This window comes from Cucumis sativus, chromosome 1 (assembly GCF_000004075.3).
Source record: "Cucumis sativus cultivar 9930 chromosome 1, Cucumber_9930_V3, whole genome shotgun sequence".
NCBI lineage: Eukaryota > Viridiplantae > Streptophyta > Magnoliopsida > Cucurbitales > Cucurbitaceae > Cucumis > Cucumis sativus.
Window position 1 is genome coordinate 32102384 of NC_026655.2, and position 25583 is coordinate 32127966.

General features: G+C 32.5%; 4 protein-coding genes across 8 annotated transcripts; 3 read left to right on the forward strand and 1 right to left on the reverse strand.

Moving 5' to 3' along the window:
- Positions 1-1750: 1750 nt before the first annotated feature.
- Positions 1751-6125, forward strand: LOC101218476 (proteasome subunit alpha type-5). The gene is made up of 10 exons (XM_011662007.2): positions 1751-1876; positions 1988-2034; positions 2155-2236; positions 2420-2500; positions 2842-2955; positions 3039-3140; positions 3517-3575; positions 4999-5101; positions 5503-5568; positions 5710-6125. The coding sequence occupies exons 2-10, from the start codon at positions 2021-2023 to the stop codon at positions 5800-5802; spliced, it is 714 nt and encodes a 237-aa protein (XP_011660309.1). The 5' UTR covers positions 1751-1876; positions 1988-2020; the 3' UTR covers positions 5803-6125.
- Positions 6126-8805: 2680 nt separating this feature from the next.
- Positions 8806-12967, forward strand: LOC105436360. 5 transcript variants are annotated; one of them, XM_031880425.1, is made up of 5 exons: positions 8806-8974; positions 9949-10089; positions 10178-10249; positions 10334-10450; positions 10535-12967. In XM_031880425.1, exons 2-5 carry the CDS (start codon positions 10054-10056, stop codon positions 12437-12439), a joined length of 2130 nt encoding a protein of 709 aa, XP_031736285.1. In that variant the 5' UTR covers positions 8806-8974; positions 9949-10053; the 3' UTR covers positions 12440-12967. The 5 variants fall into 5 exon arrangements, with proteins under 5 accessions (XP_031736285.1, XP_031736283.1, XP_031736284.1 ...); XM_031880423.1 differs by having other exon boundaries at positions 9961-10249; positions 10535-12451; positions 12559-12967; XM_031880424.1 differs by having other exon boundaries at positions 9961-10089.
- Positions 12968-18738: 5771 nt separating this feature from the next.
- LOC101205825 (protein EXORDIUM-like 7) lies at positions 18739-20107 on the reverse strand. The gene has a single exon (XM_004145426.3). It carries the CDS (start codon positions 19911-19913, stop codon positions 18903-18905), a length of 1011 nt encoding a protein of 336 aa, XP_004145474.1. The 5' UTR covers positions 19914-20107; the 3' UTR covers positions 18739-18902.
- A 2555-nt stretch (positions 20108-22662) lies between these two features.
- On the forward strand, positions 22663-24987 carry LOC101218712 (mediator of RNA polymerase II transcription subunit 22b). Its single transcript, XM_004145395.3, has 4 exons — positions 22663-22878; positions 23079-23257; positions 23371-23436; positions 24480-24987. Exons 2-4 carry the CDS (start codon positions 23111-23113, stop codon positions 24717-24719), a joined length of 453 nt encoding a protein of 150 aa, XP_004145443.1. The 5' UTR covers positions 22663-22878; positions 23079-23110; the 3' UTR covers positions 24720-24987.
- Positions 24988-25583: the final 596 nt, after the last annotated feature.

Below are 25583 nucleotides of genomic sequence, written 5' to 3' on the forward strand. Positions count from 1 at the left end.
AAAATCTCTTTTATGTTATAACATCGTTTATTTTATAAAACTGACTATTTCGTTTATTGATGACATATGTAATTTAGTCTTAATCTTGAGCTAAGTATAAACTTTTGTTCACATGAGATTATCCTTAAATATGCATAAGTGAGGGCAACTCATCTAGCCCAATAAACCTTCCATTTCAAGGGTAAAACTTGATGTTAGTTTTTTTTTTTTTTATTTGTGCTTTATAATAATTTTATGAACTATTGGTTTATTGTTTAATTATTTAATAAAAGTTATTATTCTTATTATTATTCAATTGCATGTTATTGTATAGTAATATCCATGAATATGTTTTATATTCTAAATGTCATTAATCAGTTATTATTATTGGAACAATAATAAGCTAAGATTAATACGGGTTATAATTGATAATAATATGATGATATATTATATATGTATTAACATAAATTAAAATCATATTTTCTTATTAGAGAATAAGAATTGGACCGACCATTTTTTGAGATTATTACATGGACATGTGTCATAAACAATCTCAAATAATTGATTGTTCTTATCCTTAAACTTGAGATTACCATAATGTCAAACATAAGAATTAATCTATTCTGATGCAATCAAATTTGATCTTTAATCGAATAATTATAAAGGTTGTACTCGGATACATTATGAATTATGTAGTTAACAATTATTAATCAAGATGAAATTTATCCCTCTTGTTATGGAGAGGTATCTCTGGACCTTTCGATTAAGTGTGACTGTGGAAATACATGACCATGCTATAAAGGAATTAATAAGGGTATTAATGTCATTTATTATTTCAGTATGCTTATTTATCGGGAAAGCAATTAAATTAGATAAGGTGACTATTCTATTAGATTATGTTAGATCACCGACTTAATTTAATATGAGTAGCCACAATGTCTTACTAGAGACCAATTCTGACTTATGTGCCATAAAACGAGTTATGAGCCCATTGTCATATTAAATTAACCAAACGGGTCACACACGAAAGAACTTAGTCAAATTTGTCTTTGGGCTAGATAATTAATAAGTCCAATTAGAGAATTGAAAACTTATTAAGAAATGTGATTAATAAGCCCAATTGAAGAATTTGAGCTTACTAGGAGACCCCAGAAAGCCTATAAATAAGACCTTAGCGTCTTATTTTACATCCAAATAAAGACATAAAATTTGTTATACATATAGAGAGTCGAAATTTTCACTTTGTGAGGTTTTGACATACCCAAATTCGAGAATGGATTATGGCAAGATGAGAATAGATTATGACAAGATGAAAGATTGAGTGAACTAACTTGCGTTAAGAAGGCAGTGAAGGAAGGTCTCATGTTATCAAGCGAATAAGTTATATGACCACCTCACTACGATATAACTCATCAAGCTATCTTATATGTAATGTGTGCACCTCTCGTAGTCGCTGAAGGCCACACTTGGTTTCCTTTCAAAATCAAAATGACTAAAATTAGCTAAATGGTTCATATCTAGTAATACTTATTTATTCTACTTTTTTTTTTTTGTCATATGCAATTTCCCTAAAATTAATGTCATCTATAATAATGCCAATTTTTTAAATTTTCTCTTGAGAATTTTTTATTTTTTATTTTTGTTATTTTCGATAAGAATGGTTTTCTTTAGCTATACATCACAGTTCCTATTTTTTCTTTTGGGCTGGGCCCTAATCGCGATGGGCCTGTATGAGCGGGGCAAAAACGGGTAAACCCAAAACCTGATGGAGTCCGAAATCAACCCGAAGAAAACCCCCGCACCATAATCATCTTGCTTCGCAAGAAAGGGTCTGCTTAAAGCTTACTGAACAACGCTGTTGTTGCTGCTTCTTCTTCTTCTTCCTATACTGCTTCAGGCAAGTAGATCTCTCTCTTCCTTCCACAGACTCTCCTGCTTTTTCTCTATTCGAATTTATTGGAAATTTGGCGTTTTTGTTTTTGTTCTGATTTCTCAAGTGTTTGTGCAGAATCTACCAGGTTTCTTCATTTCAATTGCAAAAATGTTTCTGACCAGGTGATCCACTGCATTCTATTCTCTTCGATGCCACTTTCATTCTCTCTTTATTTTTGTTCTTGTTTCCGTTGTTTGATTTTGCGGTTTCTCATTTTGTGGTTCTGTGCTGGGTTTTTTCAGGACCGAGTATGATAGGGGTGTCAATACCTTCTCTCCTGAAGGTCGATTGTTCCAGGTTGAGTACGCGATTGAGGCTATTAAGGTAGTTTTTTTGTTTTCCTTCTCTTTCGCTCTCTCATTTCGGGGTTTTCTTCCATAAAAATTCTTGGAGAAGTTTGTGAGATTCGAAGAAGGGTAGGGAAGTTGAGTGGCAGAACCTTTTACATGATCTTTTTTGGGTCCATTTTATTGAATCTGCTGATTTCCTTCCTTAAATTTTTTGCAGCTGGGTTCGACGGCTATTGGTTTGAAAACAAAGGAAGGCGTTGTGCTTGCCGTTGAGAAACGTATTACATCTCCACTACTGGTCTGCCCCATTTCCTTGGATTTTTCTTAATTTCGTTGTTATTTGTTTTCAAGTGCCTATATTATTATTATATTCAGCTTCAACGAGGGGTCTTGCACTAGCAGCCTACGTAGAAATTCTAATAGATATGCAAGCTATATTAGTTTATATGCAAGCACAACTTGAATATCTTGTTGTCAACCTTAAAACTGAAACTTCTACTTTGATTTTAGTAAAAGTTAGTCATTGACCCATTTTCTCGTCTGTTTGGATTTCAAGGCTGCCTTTATTGTCTTCAATTGTGATATTGGAGCTTAGGCACTATTTTGTTCTATATATTCATTTTCGGAACTTTTATTTAGGAACCAAGTAGCGTGGAAAAAATCATGGAAATTGATGAGCATATTGGATGTGCAATGAGTGGATTAATTGCTGATGCTCACACACTTGTTGAACATGCTCGAGTTGAGACCCAGGTGCTGTTGATGCTCTTTCTTTGCATCTATAGTCGATATCTTTTAAAGACAAGCTATTGAATTTTGAACTTCATGTTCTGCAGAACCATCGGTTCTCATATGGTGAACCAATGACTGTGGAGTCTACAACACAAGCTCTTTGTGATCTAGCCCTAAGATTCGGCGAAGGCGATGAGGAGTCCATGGTTATTATCACAACCTTTTTCTACTCAGTTTACTCTCTTTTCTCACTTCCTGTTAAATTAATCTAAACTGGCTTTAAAGTGGCAATGACTTGGCACCATTTATTTCATTACCTAGCGTCCATTCAAAGTATAACCTTCATATCTATTATATGATTAGGGACTTATATCGTGCTTAATATTTACAGAGGTACATGGTTTTTTGGATAACCAACTTTCTAATGCTATCCTGTACCTGTGAAAAGTAGGAGCCTGTAGTCCCCGTTACCATATTCCGTATTTGAAAGAATTAGATCCCTTGTGTTTTTCTTATGATGAAAAAGGATACATGGTGTTATTATTTCACTTGCTAATAAAAGACTTTTTTTTCTCTGTACAGTCTCGACCATTCGGAGTAGCTCTTCTTATTGCTGGGCATGATGAGAAGGGGCCAAGCTTGTAAGTTTAACACTGATAAAGAATAAACTGATTTATGTGTTTAGCTGTTATTTCAGTGCATTGTGTATTTTGTACCCCCACCTCCACAGCCCAAGTGATGGCTGTGTGGGTGTGTGTGAACACTTTTTTTGCATCCTTCAATTCGCGTAGCATGTAAAAGAGGTTATATCATCTTATTTAAGAATACAATACCATTGTCGGGTATTTTTCTTATTGACGTTTTTCATACTTTTACACACTTGCCCCAGGAGAAAGTTGAATTTGCAACTATTGAAATTTATGTGATATTTCTTGATGAGCTGCTTGTAAGTTACCTTTTTGACGAGAAACATGTAGTGTAGACAAACTATATAAGTTGGAGAATTCAATGGTCATCCCAAACCCTAGTGACAGAGGAGATTACAATTTGAAAAGGTTCATGTTAGCCAAAAGTCAAGAAACAGATAATATCAGACTGCTACCCTTTGATAACGTAATGTAACCTCAAAATTCAGGGTCATCAAATAATAGGCAATTTTTCACTTTTATCTTCGCCCTTTAGATTTTTCTCTCAATTGTTTGGTCACCATCAAATAGCCAATATAGATTCAAAGCTAGTATTTCTAGGTTTTCTTTGAGATAAGTACCAAATGACAGATGGAGGAATAAGCTGTGGATTAACAAAGATTTCCGAAGTCTCTCCAATTCTCCAATGTGGGATCCTCAATACACTCTCTCAAAATAGTGGCTCTTTGGGTTCACCATTCTTAGATTGGTAACAACTAGAATAACAAGACATTCTGGTGTTTCTTAACAAATGTAAAAATAAAACCAAACATTTTCTGTAATAAAAGGCATTTCTGTGAAGTGATTCTCCTTGGGCATTGCTTTTGAATTTACCTTTTTCATGACCTTTCTCTTTGCTTTATTATTGTTCTTCTACCAATGTTCATGCTTTTATTCTACTTTTTACTAGGTTTTTTTCTCGTACATGTGTCTTTGAGCTTAATAAAACTAGTTTTCGTTTGGCTCTCATATTTCTAATTTTAAGTACTCTAATAAATTTAGAACATTAAGTCTTCTTCTGAGGCCACCGAATTCATTTGGCTCTTAATGTCAGATAACTCTTTTTGTTTTTTTTTTTATTAATCAGTAGTTACTTGTTACAACCTTACTTGAACAAGATCTGTTTTGTAGGTTGTACAACTCTGTCCTTGAGTTTTAAAGAGACAAGATTAATTATTACTTGTTTGCACCATCTATGCAATTTTAGATGTAGTGTTCATTTTTATTTGGGCAGATAGTGGCAGCATTTTATACTGTTTTAATATTCATACCAGAATTTTGTGCACAATTCTCATTATAGATTAACTACTCCCTTCGTCATATACTGGCATATGATGTTTTCTGCCCAGTTTATAACCTGATAATCTGTTTCATGCAGATTCTACACTGATCCATCTGGCACTTTCTGGCAATGCAATGCTAAAGCTATCGGTTCGGGTTCTGAAGGTGCAGATAGCTCTCTGCAAGAGCAATACAACAAGGTATCTTTTCTACTCTATTTGTGTCTGATATAACTGAATGCTATGGTGGATTACTCTTTTACTTTTTCTTCCATTCTCAGAAAAAATTAGACAGGGTAGAAATTTATGAAGATATATGGTCAACGTGAGATATGACTGATGCAGAGTTTAAATATAAAAAAGCTATTTCTTTGTATTCTTTACTATTATAATTATTTGAGATAAATCGTACCATTTTTCTCTAATGAAAGGGGTTCCAACAAAGTGCTTACAAGCGATGAGACCCTGTGGTTGTTGCACCCATGCTCAAGCAACTTATATTTCAATGTTAAACACCCATATGTTTTGCCACATATTAAATGAACCTCTCGCTTTTATTCAATTTCCACATACTCCAATACTGTATTCAATTTTGATTTCAGGACCTAACACTTCAAGAAGCTGAAACCATAGCACTTTCCATTCTGAAGCAAGTTATGGAAGAGAAGGTAAATAAATAGGCCTTTTGATTCAAACCTATTGGCGTTAAATGCAGGAATGGAATAATGGAATATCAATAAACATCGCACTTCTAACATCTACTCATGCATCTACTAACATGTCGATTAAACTGCTCCTTCCTATTTCAGGTAACTCCCAGCAATGTTGATATTGCGAAGGTGTCTCCAACATACCATCTGTACACCCCTGCAGAGGTGGAGGCGGTGATTAGCCGGCTATGAGGGGGGTTCTTTCGAAAATCTTCTGGACTGCTGTTATGTTTCTTGTCACTGGCATGTATTTGTACTCTTTGAATGGTGAGGGAGAATCTGAGGTTTTCGGCTACTTTCGAAGCTATTGGTGATGTGTTTACTGATAGCTTACAAATTAAATATGGGACATTCTTGATGGGTTATTGCAAACTTAGATGAACAATTTGATTAGTCCTTTTACGAAAGCCCTGATCATTATATTCTGAAACGCCATTTTGTTTCAAAACGTGAGAATATCTTGTGGCAAACAGGAAATATTCGAGTTAGCAGCAAGCAGATTCATTGTTTCTATACTTTTTCTTCGTCTTCACATTTTTGTTTTAGTGTTACTCTTAGAATTATATTTAGGTCAAAGTTAGCTTAGTTAGTTGGGTGATAGTTGGCGTGCCTTTCCATCTTTTAAGGTGAGATGTTTGTTCTCCATCCACACATTTGTTGGTAGGAATGAGAACATTGAGATGGGGAGAAGAAAGGAATATAGAGGCTTCATCCTTTTATATGTATCCCTTGTTTTTACTTTTTCTTTTTGAATCTTTTAATTATTTTTTTTCTCTCCTTTCGAATTCTTGAAAGAATAGAAAGTACATGGAACTCTATCCTCTCCTTTTTTCAATATACAGTCAAACTATTTTTTAGATTGAACATACTATCTAACTTAACTCAGGTTTAGATTGTTAATGGATCACATCTTAGTCACGTAGATTTTGATGCATATATATATAAAAATCATAGTATTTTATTTAAAAGATTAACTTATAATAGTTAAAGTAGTTAAAATAAAATAAAGTGCAAAACTGTTTACTTGTATTGAACCATTTGAAAAGGAAAAAAGCAAAAAAAAAAAAGCCTAAATTAATAAAAAGATATTAATTGGTGTACTTTTGTATCCATTTGAAAGGATCAGCATAAAAGATTCTTGTGTCTAGCTTAAACGATTTTGTACTCTATATCTAATCTAAATGATATTTTACCGTTTTTAAAAAAATGTCTTTATAAAAAAGATGATGTCGAAAATGAAAAAATTATTGTTTTTATGAAAAAGATGATACCGAAGATATACAGTAAGGTAACTCTGACTACGTATAACACAAAAAAGAATCTTGTCCTAAATGATAACATAAGCCATCAAATTTCGATTATAAAAACATTTAAGAATTTAATTGCAAAATAAAGAGAGTTGATATACTTATATGACTCCCAAATATATGATATGCATCATAATTGAATGACTTAGGACTACGTATAACACAAAAAAGAATCTTGTCCTAAATGATAACATAAGCCATCAAATTTCGATTATAAAAACATTTAAGAATTTAATTGCAAAATAAAGAGAGTTGATATACTTATATGACTCCCAAATATATGATATGCATCATAATTGAATGACTTAGGAACAAAACAACATATTTAGATTGATAACAGAAAGTAACGGAGAGAATTCATTTACGAATAAAAATTCCAAAACAGTTTAACCAAAAAAATACTAACTACTATATGGCTCAACTCATAAAGATTATTTGCAAGACCTACAATTATGACTCTCCCACAACACCTACTACACCAAACTGTAGCTTTCTTTTTCAAATAAGAAGGAGTTCTCTTTTTCTTAGGCCTCCTAGCAGGATCTTTGTCTTTAGAAGGAATAACTGGATTAGCATAACTTGGTGCATATTTGTAAATTGTTCTACATTGCTAATAAAAATGTTTTTTCGTCCTATATAATAGAGCAAAATTTGAAACATGGTAAAATTGATGAGTGAGCGTATGTATATGAAGCTTCCTTGAGGACAATGCAATGCATGCAATGGAGCATGAGATCAAATCAAGGTCTCACCGTCGACAAGAGCAAGTACAGTCTTGGATGTTGACAAAAAACTATTTTGTCTATGATACACTTCAAACTCACGTTGATTTATGAGATAAATCTGGCAACAAATAATTATGAAGGTAAGTTAGAAATTATACTCTTAATAATGATGAATAAAGTTTTTGAAATAAAATAAGCCTTACATTCATTGCTCGACTCTCCTTTAATGCTTCTCGAATTATATATCCTTGACATATGTGATAAGATGTGTACGTTGGAAACTCCAATAAGTACGGCATTCATATAACCAATCTAAGCCACAAGACATTATTATATTCAATAATTCGAATTAGATTAGAACTATGACAAGCAAGCTAGTAAACCATCAAACGAGACACAACAAGATTGGAAGAGGGAAAAAACTTACCTTGAATATAATCAATAAATTATTAGAATAAAGAATTAGATGTAAACCAAAACAAAACGACATTTACCATTAAAAAAATAAACTTATTCGTTGTAGAGCCATTACAAACAAGAAAAGAAAATGAGGAAAAATAAAAAGTTTGCTACTAGTTTTAATTTTATTTAAATAATATGTTGATTTCCAAAATCAATAAAAAAACATTTAGATGAATGGAATACATTTTTTGGATAGTTTAGATAAATGGAACTCAATCTAATAAGACAGCTTTAAAACATTAAAATAAATAAAATAAATTTAATACAAGAAATTCTATTAAAACTAATTTTTTTCAAAATTCTAGTAAATGCAGATATTATTGATTTGTTAAATATATATATTTGAACTTTAGAAAATAGAGATAAAGATTAATTAGTGATAAAGGTGAATATAATTTTATTTAGGATATTACGGATAGAAATGTCATTCATATAGAAAAGATTTTGTTGAATATGATAGCGTTGATAGATTGGGTTAGGATTTAACACAATATGGGAATTAAAAATGCATCTATATTTGATATATATAGAACTTAATTTCTTTTAAAAAGAAATAGAAATAGAAAAAGAAAAAGAAAAAGAAAAGAAATCAACGCAATTCGTGTGAACATTCAAATAATAATAATATCTTTAAATATTTGGTTCCCTCTTTTCTAGTGGGCACCTATAAATAGAACGAATACAATAGCAACCGTTTTCTGTTCTCAGTTTCTTCTCGAATCTCTCCTTCTCGCTTTTCCCAACTTTCTTCTTCTTCCTCTCTTCTCTTTGAATATCCCTCTCTTCTTTTCATCTTCAATACTCAACTTCTCTAATGCTCCTTTGATTCCTTCACTGCTTTCACCTTTTGGAAACCAACGAGCCTTTCAGGTCCCTCTCTCGCCGACGCTGTTCTATTGATTTTTTTTTTTGTCTATTGTATTTTGATTCCACTATGAGCCTTCTGCGCATTCTCTGTTTTTTTTTCTTCTTTTTCTGTTGAAACTTAGATCTTTAGAGAACTATTTGAATTTAGGGTATTGAATTGGCAGTGTAGTGATCCACAGTCTTGCATTTGCTTAGGTTTTTCTTCGTTTTCTTTTCATTTGTGTGTGTGTGTGTGTGTGTGTGTGTTTTTTTTTTGATTTGATGATTGCTTATTGATCGTTATACTTAAGCGGATTTAATTTGATGTGAATCGAGGGGATGGGGTTTTATGATTTCGTGTGTTAGTACCTGGAAAAGTTGAAGTTATAATCTGGTTCTAATTATATACATCTTCATCAATACGACATTATTACACCCACAAAATTTTACCAAAAAAATTAAGTTTTAATACGTTAACCAATAGTTGGAACCTTTTACTGGCGTATGCACTGGGACGCTTGTTCACTCTAACACATAACAGAAGTATAAAGGGTTGAAGAAATTGGGATGATGAAGGAAATTACGGCTGGATTCGTGTGAGGGAGGAAACAATTAGAGGGTTTTCAATTTCAACAGAGCAAAATCAGAGAGAGAGAGATAGCACAAGGATGAGATGCAATGAAGGATGTTTTGTTTTCACCTAGGGTGGTAAAGAGAAATCCTCTGGGAGCATTTTTTCGTTGTCAACCTATCATTTGCATCAGTTTTAATAAGTGTGTAGGTGAATAATTGGTAGGCTTGCTGGTTTTACTAGTGCCAAATCAAAGGGAGAACAATCTCCTGCCTTGTTGGGGGTCAGTTATCCTGGTGTTCATTGTCGAACTACACCAATCTTTCTGTTTTTTTTTTTTTGTCTTTTTTCTTCAAGTTACATGATTACCCTTTATTTTCTTATCCAGTATTTAGATTTTATGCATTATAGTTTTTGGAATTGACAGCTTTTCATTCAGATAATTAATGGGGGTTAATATGGAGAATAGTGCGCATGGGACTGTACCAGAGTGTGGTGCAATTTTTATGTCAAATTGTGTGACCAGAGCAGAATGCTTCAGAAGGAAGTTATTTGGTCTTCCATATTGGTTAGGCGACTTTGTGCTACAAATTAAATCTGGGATGATTTTATTTCTGTTTGAATACGAGAATAGAGTGCTTCATGGTGTATTTCAGGCAACTTCAGATGGTGCAATGAACATTGTGCCCCATGCTTATAGCTCATCAGGGCAGAAATTCCCTGCCCAGGTAATGCATATGTGCATAACATTTTCACGTTGTTAAATTTTCTGGTCTAAGACTTCGTTCCTTCTTTCTAATTGCTATTGTTAGGTTAAGTTCTCTATACTTTGGTCCTGCAATCCAATTTTCGAAGATCGCTTTCAAAGTGCCATAAAAGACAATTACTTTTCAGCTAAGAAATTCAACTTTGGGCTATCTAGAATGCAGGTCTGTTATTTTCCATTTTATTGTTGGATCGTTATGATTCATTGCCTACTCAAAATTTCTCTTTGTGCTTGATTCAATATGTAGGTTCATAGGCTTTTATCTCTGTTTAGTTTGACAAAATTTAGTGATCAACTCCATACGAGACAGTTAAGCAGTGATCCATTCGAGTGTTCAAGTGATTACTTGATTTGTGAAAGCCAAAGTGTTGCTGATGGTAATGGGCCTATATTGAATGAGAGGTTACAAGGGAAACTAATGGAGGGTGAAGACCAAGTTAATTCTATGCAGGAAAGTGCTCCTCTTTCCCATTATAATATCAGAAATATAATTCCTACCAAAGAAAGTGCAGTATACTGTCCTTATATGGTTACCAGAAACCCCACCTGTAGTTCTGGTTGCCTAGGCGGGGCTCAAATCACAACGCCCAGCCTCCACAGCCAATCAGACTGCATGAATAGCATGGCTCTCCAATCGTCTGTATATTTTGAAAACATTATAGTTCCTTCTATAACTCAAAGTCAAATAAATGTGTCATGTTCTAATCCTAACTTACTTCCTTTGCCTATACGAGAGTTTGAACATGATGGAAGCTTGAGAAGGTCTATCGTAACTAGCGAGTACCCGTCCAATGGACTGAATGATTCCTTTTTCTCATATCAGAATGAGCAGGGCTTAACAAGGCAGGAAAACATGGAAATATATGTTCCTGTGACAAAAGAATTTCCCAGTCAATTACCTTTTGACTCTGTTGTAGTTTCAAGCATGCCCTCGATTGAGCATACAGCAGCGAACCATGGACAGGAGTGCTATGGATCTTCCAAAAGCATATATTCTGATCATGAAAGAAAGGGCAATGTGTTTTCTCGCTTATCCTATCCATCTGATGCAAGCCTACAAGAATATAATGGCTGCAATCATGAGATGCTTTTTCTTGATCCATCTGTTCTTGAAGTTAGCGGGCAATGGAAGAAAACTGACCATGAAGTGCCACGTCCAAAACCCAATGCTGGTCGGAACTTTGTGAAGAAAAAATGCACAAAATCTTTGTTAAGTTCATATAGTAATTGCTTTCAAGTGTCAGATGAACATGGGGCAATTAATGAGGACAGTATAGGTGGTAACAGTGACCATAGTGCTATAGAGATTCCATTTGTGAATTTCAAGCGGCGAAGGAAACATCTCAAAGTTGAGCACTGCACCCCAACTGGAGGGGAATTGTCAGGTCTGCAACAGAAAAGAAAAAAGTTGATTCGACCGAGCTTTGCCTGTAGTGAGTTGCATGATTCTGGAGATACCAACATTGTTTCCCCAAGTTTATGTGGACCGAGCTTTGCCTGTAGTGAGTTGGATGAATCTGGAGATACCAACAGTATTTTCACAAGTTCAGGAGGCATGTCAATGGTTAGAGTCTTACGAGGAAAGTCTAATATCAATCATATAAATGAAACAGATAAGGCAGAGAAATTATATCCAGCTGTTGAATTGCCAGATACTATTTGGCTTGTTGATGACGACGAAAAGAATATTGATATTGAAACTGTAGCGACAGCCGAGAATTGTTGCGAATTGAATAAAATCTCTGAAGATAAGATAGCATCCTCAAATTATATTAGTAATAGTGACCTAAATATTACCTCTAAAGATCTTATTGTAAAGGAGAGTTGTAAAAGTACTCATAATTGTTCAACTTCAGAGAATCACATGAAGTTCCAAAATCTGAATAATTCTGGTTTATGTCGACAAGAGTTGTCCTTGGAAAGTTCTGAAGTAAATACTGGGAATAGTTTTATAAGGTTTAATGAAGGCGGCAATAGATGCAATGCAAAGGAATTAATTTTAAGTGTGAAAATTGCCGAACCATTTCATGGTCCTGTAGCTGTGATAGAAAGCTCAGTTAAAAGCTCAAGCCCTTTGAACTCAGACTCTGAAAGTGCTTCTGAAGATGTTATTGAGAGAAGGAAGGAAAATAATGAAAATGAGGAGTCATGACCCAGAACCGAAGTATGATTCGGACGGTTCATTTAACCTGTTTTCCAGTGTTTCTACTATGAAACATTGTGTTTTTTTTAATGAAATAGAATGAAACTGTTTTTTTCTTGTTGCAACAGCGATGTTGAAAATGCTTCTTGGTAGTGACACATGAAAATAGGAATCTGAATCACACTGACTGACTGACTGATGGATTAAAGAGCAGAGTTTACAGGTAATTTTTTGAACGTACAAACATGGTGGTTTGTTCTTCATGGGATAGTTGGGTGTAGTTACCATTAGTGTGGTAAAAGTTATTGTTGAAGTTTTTGTTATATTTTGAAGCATGAAATGTAGTTGGGAAAGTTTAGATTAGAACTGATAATGTTGTAGAAATGGAGCTGGTGTTTTTCTCCATGATCTGACAATCTCATGTTGGGGGGATACCTTAATCTCTCCCTTTTTGTATAAAATTTCTTTTTTGAATACAATTACTGAGCTCTCTATGCAAAAAAAGAAAAGTAGGATTCCTTGCCGTCATGTATGTAAGTAATGTTTGCCCCTTTTTTTTTGTCTTTTTTCTTTTGTAAAAAATGTCAATTTATATTTCTAATTTTTTCTATTGTATCAACTTAAACTGAATGTATCAATTTTGTACCCTCTATTGTCTTTTATTTTGAACAACATATCGTGGGAAACTTATAATTATATTAATTGAACTTCTAAACATTGTACGAACCAATTAAAACTCCAAGGGTTCGTTTGATATTGTTTTTCGTTTTCTTTTTTGTTTCTCGTTTTCTAAAAAATAGACTTGTTTGACCCTTGTTGTCATTTATTGTTCTTAAATTTCAGAATTTTTAAAAAGAGTGATCCAAAATTTGAGGTACAGTTATTCATTCCTATTTTTACATTTGGATTCCACCAAATGAAGAATTGTAGCATTTGCTCCATTTGGTATCAAGTGCCCAGCATTATTAGTCCATCTTCGAGCTTCACAGTATCAACTTTTTGTTTGATTTTGATCTTTTAAGAATCAGTTTTAAATATTAATATAAATAAAAAATAAAAAAATTAGAAAATTAAGAAAATAAGATTATCTATAATTTTCGTGTAACTCTACTATCTATTTATAGGCAAAATGATAAGTAGGTGGTGCTTACATGAATACTGAAATAGAAGTAGATAGTTGTTTACATGAACACCGGTGGTGTGTCATATTGTGGCACATGAATAACAATTGGAGTAGTTATAAATTGTAAATGACAATAGAGACTACGAATGGACATATATTTAACACATTATCATAGTATTTATAATACTTTTCTTTCTTTTTTGAGGACTTTTATCTTTGGAATGCAAATGGCAACAGAGAATGGACATATATTTAACACATTATCAAAGTATATAATATTTTCTTTCTTGAAGATTTTTATTCTTGGAATGCAAATGACAATAGAGGCTAAGAACAGACATATTTAACACATAATCATAGTATATAGTACTTTTCTTTTTCGAGGAATTTTATCTTTGGAAGGATTTTTATCTTTGGAATCTACTAGTTTATCACACGTCTAGTGTGTTTCAGATTCATTAATGATAATTTGTTATGTTGGAAAATCAATTTTTTTTTTTAACTTCAAATTCACATTGATTTTTTATGATCTAGATGAGCAATAATGATACATTCCATAAGACAATACTGATATATTTCATGTAATTTTTTTTATCTTCTTCTCAATTTCTCCTTTTAATGTTGGAATCAAGATATTAATAATTTATGAAGAATTGATTGTAATGATGTGGCGGAGTAATTGAAACATATATTGCACATTAAAAAGATTATCAAATGAGAAATATTTTGATTGTAATGACGAGCACTTATCAACTGTTGGCTTGATACATAGATGTGACATGTAAAATATATGTCTCCACGTAGATGTAGGAAACTTAGCTCTTATAAGTAATGATCTAGAAATTAATTGTAAACGTTTTATAAATTATCCTACTAATCCATTACGTGTGATGGTAGACAATTATTGTAAAAGATATACAACAATTGTCAAAAGTCTAGGATGTAAATACATCCGAAGATAATTTTTCTAACATACGTTTCTCATTTGAGATAGTAGATATAATATATAAAGATATTTTATTTCATTCTTTCTATCAATCTTAATATAATAATCATCGCAACGTATATCTTTAAAATTCAATCCATTTCTCTTTTATTGACTAAAGAACAATGCATTATCAATTATGAATTTTGTTACTCTAGTCAAAATAATATTTATGTTTTTTCAATCCCTTCGATTAGGTTTGTAGACTTGATATTGTATTAACTTGTAGACCTGATATTGTATTAACTTTTACTTACAACATTGTCAATTTGAAAAAATATTTTTATTTGTTTGTATTGAGTGTGTGATTGTATTGTCGGTCATACATAGCTATTGTTTGCTCATTTATGAATCACCCAATGTACGAAAATGATGCATATTTCTTCATTTAAAAAGAAATAATTACAATAAGTAAAATACACTTGAAATGTATAATGTTAATATTAACAAAAGTAAAACATGAAAATAGATAACATTATTCTAGATATTTTGAAAGTCAAAAGAAACACTTGTTGTTCCATCATTTGAGGTTATGAAGAGAAAACCGACACTTCCAAATTAATCAAGTTGGATGGACCAAATCTATCATTGTTGATATGCACAATTGGCTTCTACATTTTTTTTTTCTTGTCTTGGGAGGCTTGATATAGATCAACTAAGTGTTTCGATGTACGACAAACATGAGACCAATATTTAGTTATATTACATCGGTAGCGTATTTATTTATACTTTATGAATTTTTATTTTGTGGAGCTTTCACTTTATGACCATCGTTTTGTGTTATTCTTTTCAAATTTGGACTATTAGAACATCCACTACGAAATGAATAATTATTTCTTTCTCTACCACTTTCGCTTCAGGGAATGGTTTTGTTCGAGTTGGTCGGAATTTGTTTATGAATTTTTATTTTGTGGAGCTTTCGCTTTATGACCATCGTTTTGTGTTATTCTTTTCAAATTTGGACTATTAGAACATCCACTACGAAATGAATAATTATTTCTTTCTCTACCACTTTCACTTCAGGGAATGGTTTTGTTCGAGTTGGTCGGAATTTGTGGTTTTTCATCAACAACTCATTATTTTGTTTGACAACTAGAAGACATGAGATGAATTCAGAATATTTTGTAAAACCTTTATCTCAATATTGCTGGTGCAAGAGCATATTTAAGATATGAAAAGTCAAAAATGTTTTTTTTTTTCCAGTAATTGTAATATCTTAATACAAAATTGTAATAATTTACTGACCTAAAATCTTGTAGCCTCAAATGTATTCAATCATAACGAGCTTGAAAAATATGAACTAATTTTAAATGACCACACATTTTTTTCTTCAATTTACTACATAACATGTGATGATCTTTTATTGTTAGATGTTCTAACTTCAAATTTTCATGAAGAATGACGAAGAAAAGTCATGACTTTTGTTTTTTTTTATTGATCGTTGCATTTCCTCCTTTAATTGTATCTGCGAGATTCATGGTTTCAAGATGCATCTCATCATCAAGAACCCACGGTAAATAATTGCTATCATTAATGTGAAAGACGGTAAATTCTAGTTTTGCAATATTTGTCATGGTATCACTATCATAAAATATTATAATTATATATGAAATGTAATATACATCAAATATGCAAAATAACATTTTTATAATAAAGTGAAAAAATCTAACCTATCTTCAGCGGAGGAGTCAACAAGAGCTCGTACTGATAATGTGTTATGAAAATGAGGCACAATAGAAGTACGAATATCGAAAAAATATATTATTAAAATAAATAAAATAATATAAATAATAAATTAGGAGATTTAGAAAATAAAATTATCCAAAATTCTCCACTAACTCCAATTTCTTTTGAAATTCAACCGATGTGTGTCAGTTACAAACCCACTAAAGACCTCTACTTATAGGAAAAATGACAAATCAGATGGTGACTCATAGGGTTGTTATAAATCGTCACTTAGCAATAGACACTAAGAACGGACATCTATTTAACACATATTATCACAATATAACTTCAATATTTTCAATATTTGATTTTTTTAAGAATTTATTTCTATATTAAATTTCTTTTGTGCTTTTTATTATATTTATTAACTTTTCTTTTTTTTATATGTTATTGTATTGTTATTGTAGGTTTTTTTTTATAAAAAAAATCTAGAGCAAAATACTAAAATAAACACTGTATAAAACAATTTTGAAAACAGAAAAACTCCAAAAGCTCACAATATGAAATAAACAAAAGTACCCTATGATTAATCGACTACACATGTGTGCCAAAAACTTGGTAAATGATCGTTCATATATTGATATATGATCGTGATAAACATCTAAACGATCTTGGTACACGATATTGTATACCAAGATCGTTTTGAGATTGAAAAACGACATAACTACATGATCGTTTAAGATATATTACAAGGATAGACAATTGTGCAATGAAATAATATACTTTAAACGATCGTGTTGACTATGACTAACGATCATTGATTATAATAAACAATTGTATTTGTTATGGTAAGCGATCACATAGTCCAATGTAAATAATTGTGAAAAACTTCAAATCTAATGATCATGTTGTCCGTGGCCAACGATTGTGTCGATCATGGTAAACAATCGTGTTGCTAATTTAAAATAATATTTAAACGATCTCGATATTCTCAAATATGAAAAAAATGAAGAAGAATATTGAAACAATCGCGATGAAAATATCTAAATTGATAGACTTATAAAAGTTTTAATTGACTCAACAACACAATGGTTGTATAAGAAATTTCGGACCAATCACAAATTGTGACGTCACTTACTAAATCAATGATGAAAAATACATACAATTGAATTTGTGACTAATTAAAAAATTTATATATGTCCCAAATTAAAATTGAAGACATAAATTGGCTAATTATGACGATGTCATATGTTTTCATTATGACCGCTGGATCAAATTAATTATTTGAGTTCAATTAAATATTATTTATTTTGGCCAAAGTCCAATTAAGCTAAAAAAATAAGTTTAATTTAGCCAAAAATCTAAATATGATCTAAATTAATGTGATTGAGCCCATGAGTATGATGCATGGATCAATCATGGCTGAAACCGATAAAGTCTACCAGAGAACTTTCTCTTCGTTTGTGGAGGTTGAAATTTTTTTACTCTAGAAAGTCGAGAGAATTCTCTCAAGAGGTAGAAGACTCATAACTCCGGAAATTGAAGTTTCTTTGAAGACACAAGCTTTCTTTCAAGACTCTAACTTTAAGAACATCACGTGCTCCACTTTCTCAAATCAAACGTAGGTATTCAACCAAGAGAGAATCAAATGATGAAATTTTAGGGATAGAACCACATACGCATGCACAACATCAGCATAAATTCAACTCCACGAATCAAATTTCTTAGGAAATCTCGTGGGAACAACCTACTTAGCAAAATTTAGAAGAGTGAGGGTAAATTGATATGGTAATGAAAAGTTCATGTTGTAGATTTACTTTGACTTCAAGGCACATAGTGCACAGCAACAATCTATGCATTTTTTTTCTCTTGTTGCCTAGATCACAGAAACTGTTAAAGTACTTAACCATAATTCTTATTGAGTAAATTTACTTTTATTACTGTGAACTAATATATACATTTTGATTTGTTATTTACTTTTTTTTTTTTGTTTGTGAGTAGGTTAATTACTGAGGTTTTCTCAAAAATAAAATGAAACAAGTTATTTATGTTTGATAGGAAAAAAATGTAAATTTTGTTTTTGACATTCTTTTTATTTTCGACAATTTTCTTCAATTATATATCATGAGCTAATTGATCTTTTATTAGCGACAAATTAATAGTATTATGTAACTTTATATATTGTTTATTATTACTGAGTATTATCCTTAATTGATGGTGATTATATTTAAATCAAACAGTTGAAGAAAGGACAAAAATTGGTGCCTTTAGCTCCAAAATCATTCAACGATGACAATTAATTATAATAAAAGAAGTTATTGATTGACTAAATCAAACAATTATTAATAAGTTATTTAAATAATAATAATAAACTTTTACTGTTTAATTAACCGTCCATTTACTCCATCTAGGGAATGTCAATGATTGAATTTTTTTTCGATGTCATGCAATCACTTGCAATACAATAACAACTAAAAACTTCTCAAAGTATCTTTCACAAAGGACCCATCTCTAAGAAGAAATTGAAATTGCCAATTCACAGTTAAGATAAGCTCTAAATTAACAATATGATGAATAAAGTAAACATATATAACCCTTTCAACTGGTCATGTGTTTTTCAATTCTTTGAGAACCAACCAAAATCCAAGAAATTCAAATACGAAATCAAAAGATCGACGAAAACAAGCACATTGGATCATTTAATCTAAAGCATTTGGTCCAAAACATCTTCTTTGAACAGGATTCCATACCCATTGAACCAAAAATTTTCTCCCATTAACGCCATTCAAATTATACCCATTTCCCCAATAATCTCTATACACATTCCCAACATATCCTCCTCCCCCACCTGACCCATACAATCCCATACACAAATCTGCTATCTCTGTTGGTGCTGTTGGATCATCCCCTGCATACCAAGCATTCACCAATGGATTGCTTGATGTCTCTGCTAACTCATGAGCTATCACACTCACCATCCCATCCACCCCCACGTCACCGTTTGGCGCCCCCATGATCCCCATGATCCCGCTCCCCGGTGGAGCCTCTGAGCCTTCTGGTCGTGCAAACGGATAGGCACAGACACCAGGGCATTGCTTCCCGCTATGACCGACCCAAGCATACGGTACCGTTGCCCCAACGACGGATGGGAATGTGAAGTAATGGAAGCCACAAACTGCCCTACAAAAGTCTTGCACTTGGACATCTGATGAGGTGAGGACTAAGTAAAGGCCAGTGTAGGGATTTAGAGGCAAAGGTGTTTGATTTTGAGAGGTGATCGAGTTTTTTATGACATGTTGAATGGCTAAACGACTTAGGTAGTTTCCTTGGGAGTAAGACGAGTCATGGAACTCACCAGAGAGGCGGATAGTACCCGTGATGTTTGAGCCGGTTTGGTCGGCATAAAGCTCGATGGTTCGCCACCAGTCGGCGACAGAAGGACGTGGAGAAGAAGGAGAAGGAGGAGAGAGTGAAAAAATGAAATCTTTAATAGTATCCTGGAGATTAGGGTTCCAATGGCCATACCAAATGATATAAAGATTGATAGGGGAAGAAAGGACAGGACCCATGTGGTATTCTAGGTTTACAAAGTCAGAGGAACCTTCAAAGTTGTTGAGGTTGGTCTGTTGGGTCCTCCATTGTAGAGCTTGGAGTAAAGGAAAGAGAGCAAAGAGAAGAAGAAGTAGAAAGAGAGTAAGGAGGTTTTCCATTTCTTTGCTGTATTGTTGAGGTTTTAAGATTTTTCTTTTCTTCTTTCTATTTTGCTTCTCATGTGTTCTTAGAATATATAGATCAGATGTATTTAGGGAAAGATAGATTTTGTGAGTATGATGAAGAGTGTAGGGTGAAGTAGAAACATGGAATGTGCAAACAAAATCATCATACTTTTATCTTTTTTTTCTCTCCTTGATTAGTGCACTAGTTTGTTCTTGATATCTTTGACTCTATGTTTCTTTAATAAAGCCAAAATAAAAGGTGCCAATCTATCACTTTTAAATGATATGTTAAAATGGCGATGGAAAGTGGTCGATGTTAGATATTTCTATACTAGTATCATGTGTCACGTCTACGATGCTTTTAAAAATAGAGCGTATCTATCAACTTTATTTTGGAGTCAATTTATAATTTTTTTATAGTGTCCATACTATGAGAGGCTATTAAATTTTCCTTAAAACTTGGATATAAAAATATTTGTTTATTTTGAGTCCATATATTACCTATCTTAAGGCTAAATTCTTAAAACACTCCCAACTTTATATAATTTTTTTAAACACTAATGTTTGACGAAAATTATTGAGGCATAAAATAAATAAAATGACAAATAACTTAATGTGAGAATTAAATGGATAGTCCAACACGAACTACGACAACTGACATCTCTTTATTCTTAAAAACAAGAGATTTTAGATTAATCTTCTCACTCTCAAACCTAAGTTTAAAAAAACAAAACAGTTATTTAAATTCTATGATTTTAGTTAAATTTTATACCATAATATTCATTAAAACAAACCCTCCAAAACTTTATAGAACTTAAAGCATTTTAAAAAGCTGACAAAAAGTAGTTTTTTCTTTTAAAAGATGGGTTATTAATATCTTGCAATGATGGCAAAGGTGGGGAGTACTCCATGTGGTAGTTGAAGGCTTGGAAGTATCTTCATGAAACTTCACACACCTTTTCAAATTTAGACCAATCAAACCCTAATTTTCCTTACAACTATATTTAGATTGACTCGAAAAGTTACTTACTTGAAACATTTATATAAATATATATGTTTTCTAAAAATCATCCTACATTTAACTTTTATTTTATCTCCTTACAAAACACACTTTGTCCGTGAACACTTATAAAAGTAACAATTTAGTTCCTTATACTTTCAGTTTTGTATGATCAATTTAGTCTCTAAACTTTGGAATATAACAAATTAGTTCTCGTACTTTCAAAGTTGTAACAATTTAGTTTCCGACGCAACAGTTTCATCACTTTGAAAAGACAAAGAAGGACTTTATCAAGCTTTAGTAGGTAGTTATCGCTTCTAGCTTGACTCATTCTACAGTTATGAGTTAATACCCAAATACCCTCATAATCCTCGCAATATTCTTTGCGCAAGGCATCCTTAATCTTCCTGGTCTCTGCCGATTTTATATAACTATTTCCTACTTTCTAGTTCTAGCTAGTATATTGATGTCAGTTTTTATTACAAGAGAGGATGAAGATTAAGGTTTGCTCGCTTCAAGGTAGAAAGATTAGAGTTTGTCCGCTTGAAGATATAATTAAAAAAGAAAAATGGAAACAAAGGAAGATGGAGAATTGAAAAATGAAAGATGGAGAATTGAAGAACAAAATGGAAAATGAAGATCACTACAACGAGTATGAAAAGTGGATTATATTTTTGTTCTTCACGTGGTTTCTTGTCATGCTCCATTTATCTTTTAGGTTTGATTTTGCTGATGGGAAATACTCTCTTTATTTTGAGAGTTTTGTTAGATTTGCAATTATATATAATTCAATAGTTAAACATTTTCTAGGTTGATTATAGTTGAAAAAGTTTAATACATGCAACATTTTTGTTGAATAACTTCAAATAAAAAAACTAAGGTAGTAATATATCCTAAACTGATGAGTGTATAAAAGGATTAAAAAGTATAATATCATTATCTTTCCAACATTAAAATATAACATTGGAAAGTTAAATGAACCAAACTTTTGATATAGTTTTATATCTTGTTCGCATAAATTTAAGTGTATAGAAAGGGTCTTTTTTGCCAACTTTGTATGGACACTTGGAAATGTTATTGGAATTCTCCTACTTTGTTCGATATAATGATTTCCTAATGAAAAAAATGTAATTAAATATTCTTTGATATATCTATAACGCTTTACACAATCCCTAATTTTGTATGGACACTTAGAAATTTTGTCGAGTGAAAGAATAGAGAGATTATGAAGCGTTTAAATAAGATGTTGGATATGCAAGTTCATTCTTAGATAAAGACTATAGAGCTTCTCCTCCATTTTATTTTTTAAATTTTGTTTATTGAGAGTTTAAGTTTTTCATCCATAACAATATATATAGACTTACCTCGAGTCATGTTTCACGCAGGGCTATTATGTAAAAACACTTTGTTATAAAGTCATGCAACTTTTCTTTTTCTTCATTTAGTTCAAAACCCTTCCTGACTCTCTTCTTACCACCTGTTACCACCATCGTGGGACGGATCAAATAAGTTGTTTGAATCTTTTTTGTTAACGTTCTTGTCACATATGTACAACAATTGTGAGAATGGAAAATTGAGAATCGTGTCATGAAAGATTATGTAAGCAGATTTGGCACTTCTCAACTTTTTTTTTTCTCTATAATAAAAGGACATAAAACCCATGGGATTTTCTTCCCTTTTTTCTTGGTGGGCTAAATTTTTATAAGAGCCCATTAACGACCCATATCTAAGCCCATCTCAACTATTGAATTCCACTCGGTGTCTAGGGCTTCGTCATCCTCTGTTCGTGTTGCTTTTTTGTAACGCCGGCAACGCCCATAAGCTCCGACCATCGACACGGCCACACCTTCCACGAACTATCACCGACGACGTTCCACCAGAGTTTTTCTCCATTTTTGTCGACGTGTTATAGACCCACTCTCATTCAACCTCAAATTTGAGTTTCCCATTTCTTAATTGGTTAGTTATATTACATGTTAGAATTTGGGAAAGTCTTGTTGAACTGGTTAGAAAGTGTTTTGAAGATTAGTTTTCTTGATTGGATTTATAGTTTAAATTGTTAATGGTTATGTTTGTCGTGTTAAATTTTTGGGCGTTACATTTTTCTTCCCCAATGGTTCTAATTCCCTTTCGTTTCGATCGCCTTGGCGTCATTGCAGAATTGATTCAATTCCCATTTCTATCTATTATTATGAACAAAGGCATCGGTGGTGGAACTGGCCCCACTGCAGCGGCTGCGGCGGCGGCAGCTCAGAAGCAGAAACTGCTTCTCCAGAGAGTGGAAACTGATATAGCCAATATTGTTGACAATTTCACTCATCTTGTCAACGTCTCTAGAGTAAAACTCTTTCATTTTTATTGTAATTCTCTTTTGTGGTTTATCTGCTTGATCTTCTTGATTTAACAACCTCATGTGTGGAATTCATAATTAACTTACCGTTGTTTCGTCAGGTGAACGATCCACCAGTTAGAAACTCACAAGAATCTTTCATGATGGAAATGCGTGCGGCCAGAATGGTAAGATACTATATTTTCCCTTGATTGTTTACTCTCTTTGTTTGTGATGCTCCTTTTAGGTTGCCATCTGGATAGATAGATAGCTCTTTTGTTCTTCTACAATTGAATGATAATAATCTTATGAAGCCTTGATTTTGTGGGATTGAATGATTTTGCAATAAATTTAGTTGCTTATGCGTCTCTTCCAACATCAGTGAGTATTTCTTCTCCTCTAGCTCCTATTCCAAGAAAATTCTCTTCTTTAGTTGAGGTGGTCTTCATATTCGAATATTTTTGCGGGATCCCAATTGATTCTTCAGAAAAACTTAATTGAGCTTACCTTAGCAATTCATGCAACATCTCGCCTCGATTTGGTTTTAGTTCATGCAATAACAACAGTTGTTTTTTACCAAAAAGTTCATGAAATCATTATGGAGCTTCAATGAAGTCGGTTGGGTTAATGTTGAATCTACTGCGAGATGGAGTGTTTTACTGATTTTGTAGGATGATATGAAGATAAAAGTTTTGGTGTTTCTTAAAGGAGGGTACATTTTCTCAATTAAAATCTATTTTCAGCACAAGTCAATTTGTTGGGTAACAAAGATTTATGGGCTAATTGACTGTAGAGAAATTTTGATAGACCGTCATGTCATAGCATTTGTAGAACAGTTGGTGGTGAGATCTTTTTTAGAGAAAGTATTTTGGCCTGCTTTTGGTAGTTAATTTATTGGTTCTTGTTATCAGCTGCTGTGTATGCTTTTCAAGGTTTCTCTGGACTTGAGAGAATTGGTTTGACGAGTCTTTCTTTGTTTCTTGGCTGTTCTCACTTGATTGCAATTGTTTTAAGGTCTTGTTCTGTTCTCTTTTGGGAGTTTGTATCCTTTGAAGAAGTTATTCCTTGTTGAAAACTCTCATTTTTGGTTTCAAACTATCAAGGTTCTTATATTCATAATGATCATTCACATATAAGATTATAGGCAATAATATATCAGGGATTTATTTTGTCCTTTTCATTATTATTGTGATGGCTACAATTTAGTGTTTCTATACTTGTTTGTTAACAGGTTCAGGCAGCTGATTCTCTGCTGAAGTTGGTTTCAGAACTTAAGCAGACAGCAATATTTTCTGGATTTGCTTCACTAAACGATCATGTGGAGCAAAGAATTGTGGAATTCAATCAGCAGGCACAACAGACTGACCGTCTTTTATCTAGAATTGGTGAAGAAGCTGCTGCCAATTTGAAGGAGCTTGAATCTCATTATTATTCTTCAACACAGAGAACTGATCAGAACAGCCTGACGTGATTTAGAGTGGAAAGTGGAATTAATGATGCGATGCTGTTGGCTTCTAAACTCAGTTGCTTGCTAACATGGATAATGAAACGTAATATAACACTTCTAACTTTTTCTCTCTCGTTTTACTATAACTTCCTTCTTCACTTGAAAGTGCCTAAAAAAATAGCAAACATGATAGGAAATAAGTAACTCATTCCGTTGTCTGAATTAATTCAGAGAGGACGAAACATGTATGTTGACTTTGGCAGGTAAATTCAGAAATTAATTTTATATAGTTTGATAAGAAGATAATATAATTAATTCATGATGAATGAGGAGGCAACTAAGGAGATGATGAATAAGAAAGTAACAAGGAGAAAACAAAAAAAAGGAAGGAAGCCATTTTGATACGTTGGTAATTTGATGTTCTTCAGAAACTCCTTTATTTGATACAGGAAATCTCACTGTTGTTCATGCTTGCTTCCCTCCTCATTTCCCAACTTCAAATTGGTATATATCTTCTTCTTAATTTTGTGTAAACCTATTTCCTTTTCATGTTTTACTGTCATTTACATCTATATTTCTATGATTAATAAACACACTGCTTATTCTATAACAAACAAAAATTAAATAGTTTATATTGTTATTATTTGACAATGAAAGCTCTAAATGAAGCAAGATTGGAGGCAAATATACAATTAAAAGGAAAGGGCATTATGAAGAAATGGGCAAGTCCTTGTGCAATAGGCAAATATACATTTAAAAATCATAATCATAAGACTAACGAACACAATAAATAAATAATACAACGATGACATTTTCAACAATCATATTTTCTTACCACAGCTTTCAAAGTTAATGCATAAATTTTTTTAAAGAATTAAATATATTTGC

Bases quoted from the DNA above. Each gene is read 5' to 3' on its own strand.
- LOC105436360 (XM_031880422.1), top strand. From the start codon at position 9,968: ATGGGGGTTAATATGGAGAATAGTGCGCATGGGACTGTACCAGAGTGT. The intron at 10,250-10,333 runs GTAATGCATATG...TGCTATTGTTAG, and splicing joins GGCAGAAATTCCCTGCCCAG to GTTAAGTTCTCTATACTTTG. The intron at 10,451-10,534 runs GTCTGTTATTTT...TTCAATATGTAG, and splicing joins TTGGGCTATCTAGAATGCAG to GTTCATAGGCTTTTATCTCT.
- LOC101205825 (XM_004145426.3), bottom strand. From the start codon at position 19,913: ATGGAAAACCTCCTTACTCTCTTTCTACTTCTTCTTCTCTTTGCTCTC.
- LOC101218476 (XM_011662007.2), top strand. The intron at 2,501-2,841 runs GTCTGCCCCATT...ACTTTTATTTAG, and splicing joins GTATTACATCTCCACTACTG to GAACCAAGTAGCGTGGAAAA. The intron at 5,569-5,709 runs GTAAATAAATAG...TTCCTATTTCAG, and splicing joins AGCAAGTTATGGAAGAGAAG to GTAACTCCCAGCAATGTTGA.
- LOC101218712 (XM_004145395.3), top strand. From the start codon at position 23,111: ATGAACAAAGGCATCGGTGGTGGAACTGGCCCCACTGCAGCGGCTGCG. The intron at 23,258-23,370 runs GTAAAACTCTTT...TTGTTTCGTCAG, and splicing joins ATCTTGTCAACGTCTCTAGA to GTGAACGATCCACCAGTTAG. The intron at 23,437-24,479 runs GTAAGATACTAT...GTTTGTTAACAG, and splicing joins AAATGCGTGCGGCCAGAATG to GTTCAGGCAGCTGATTCTCT.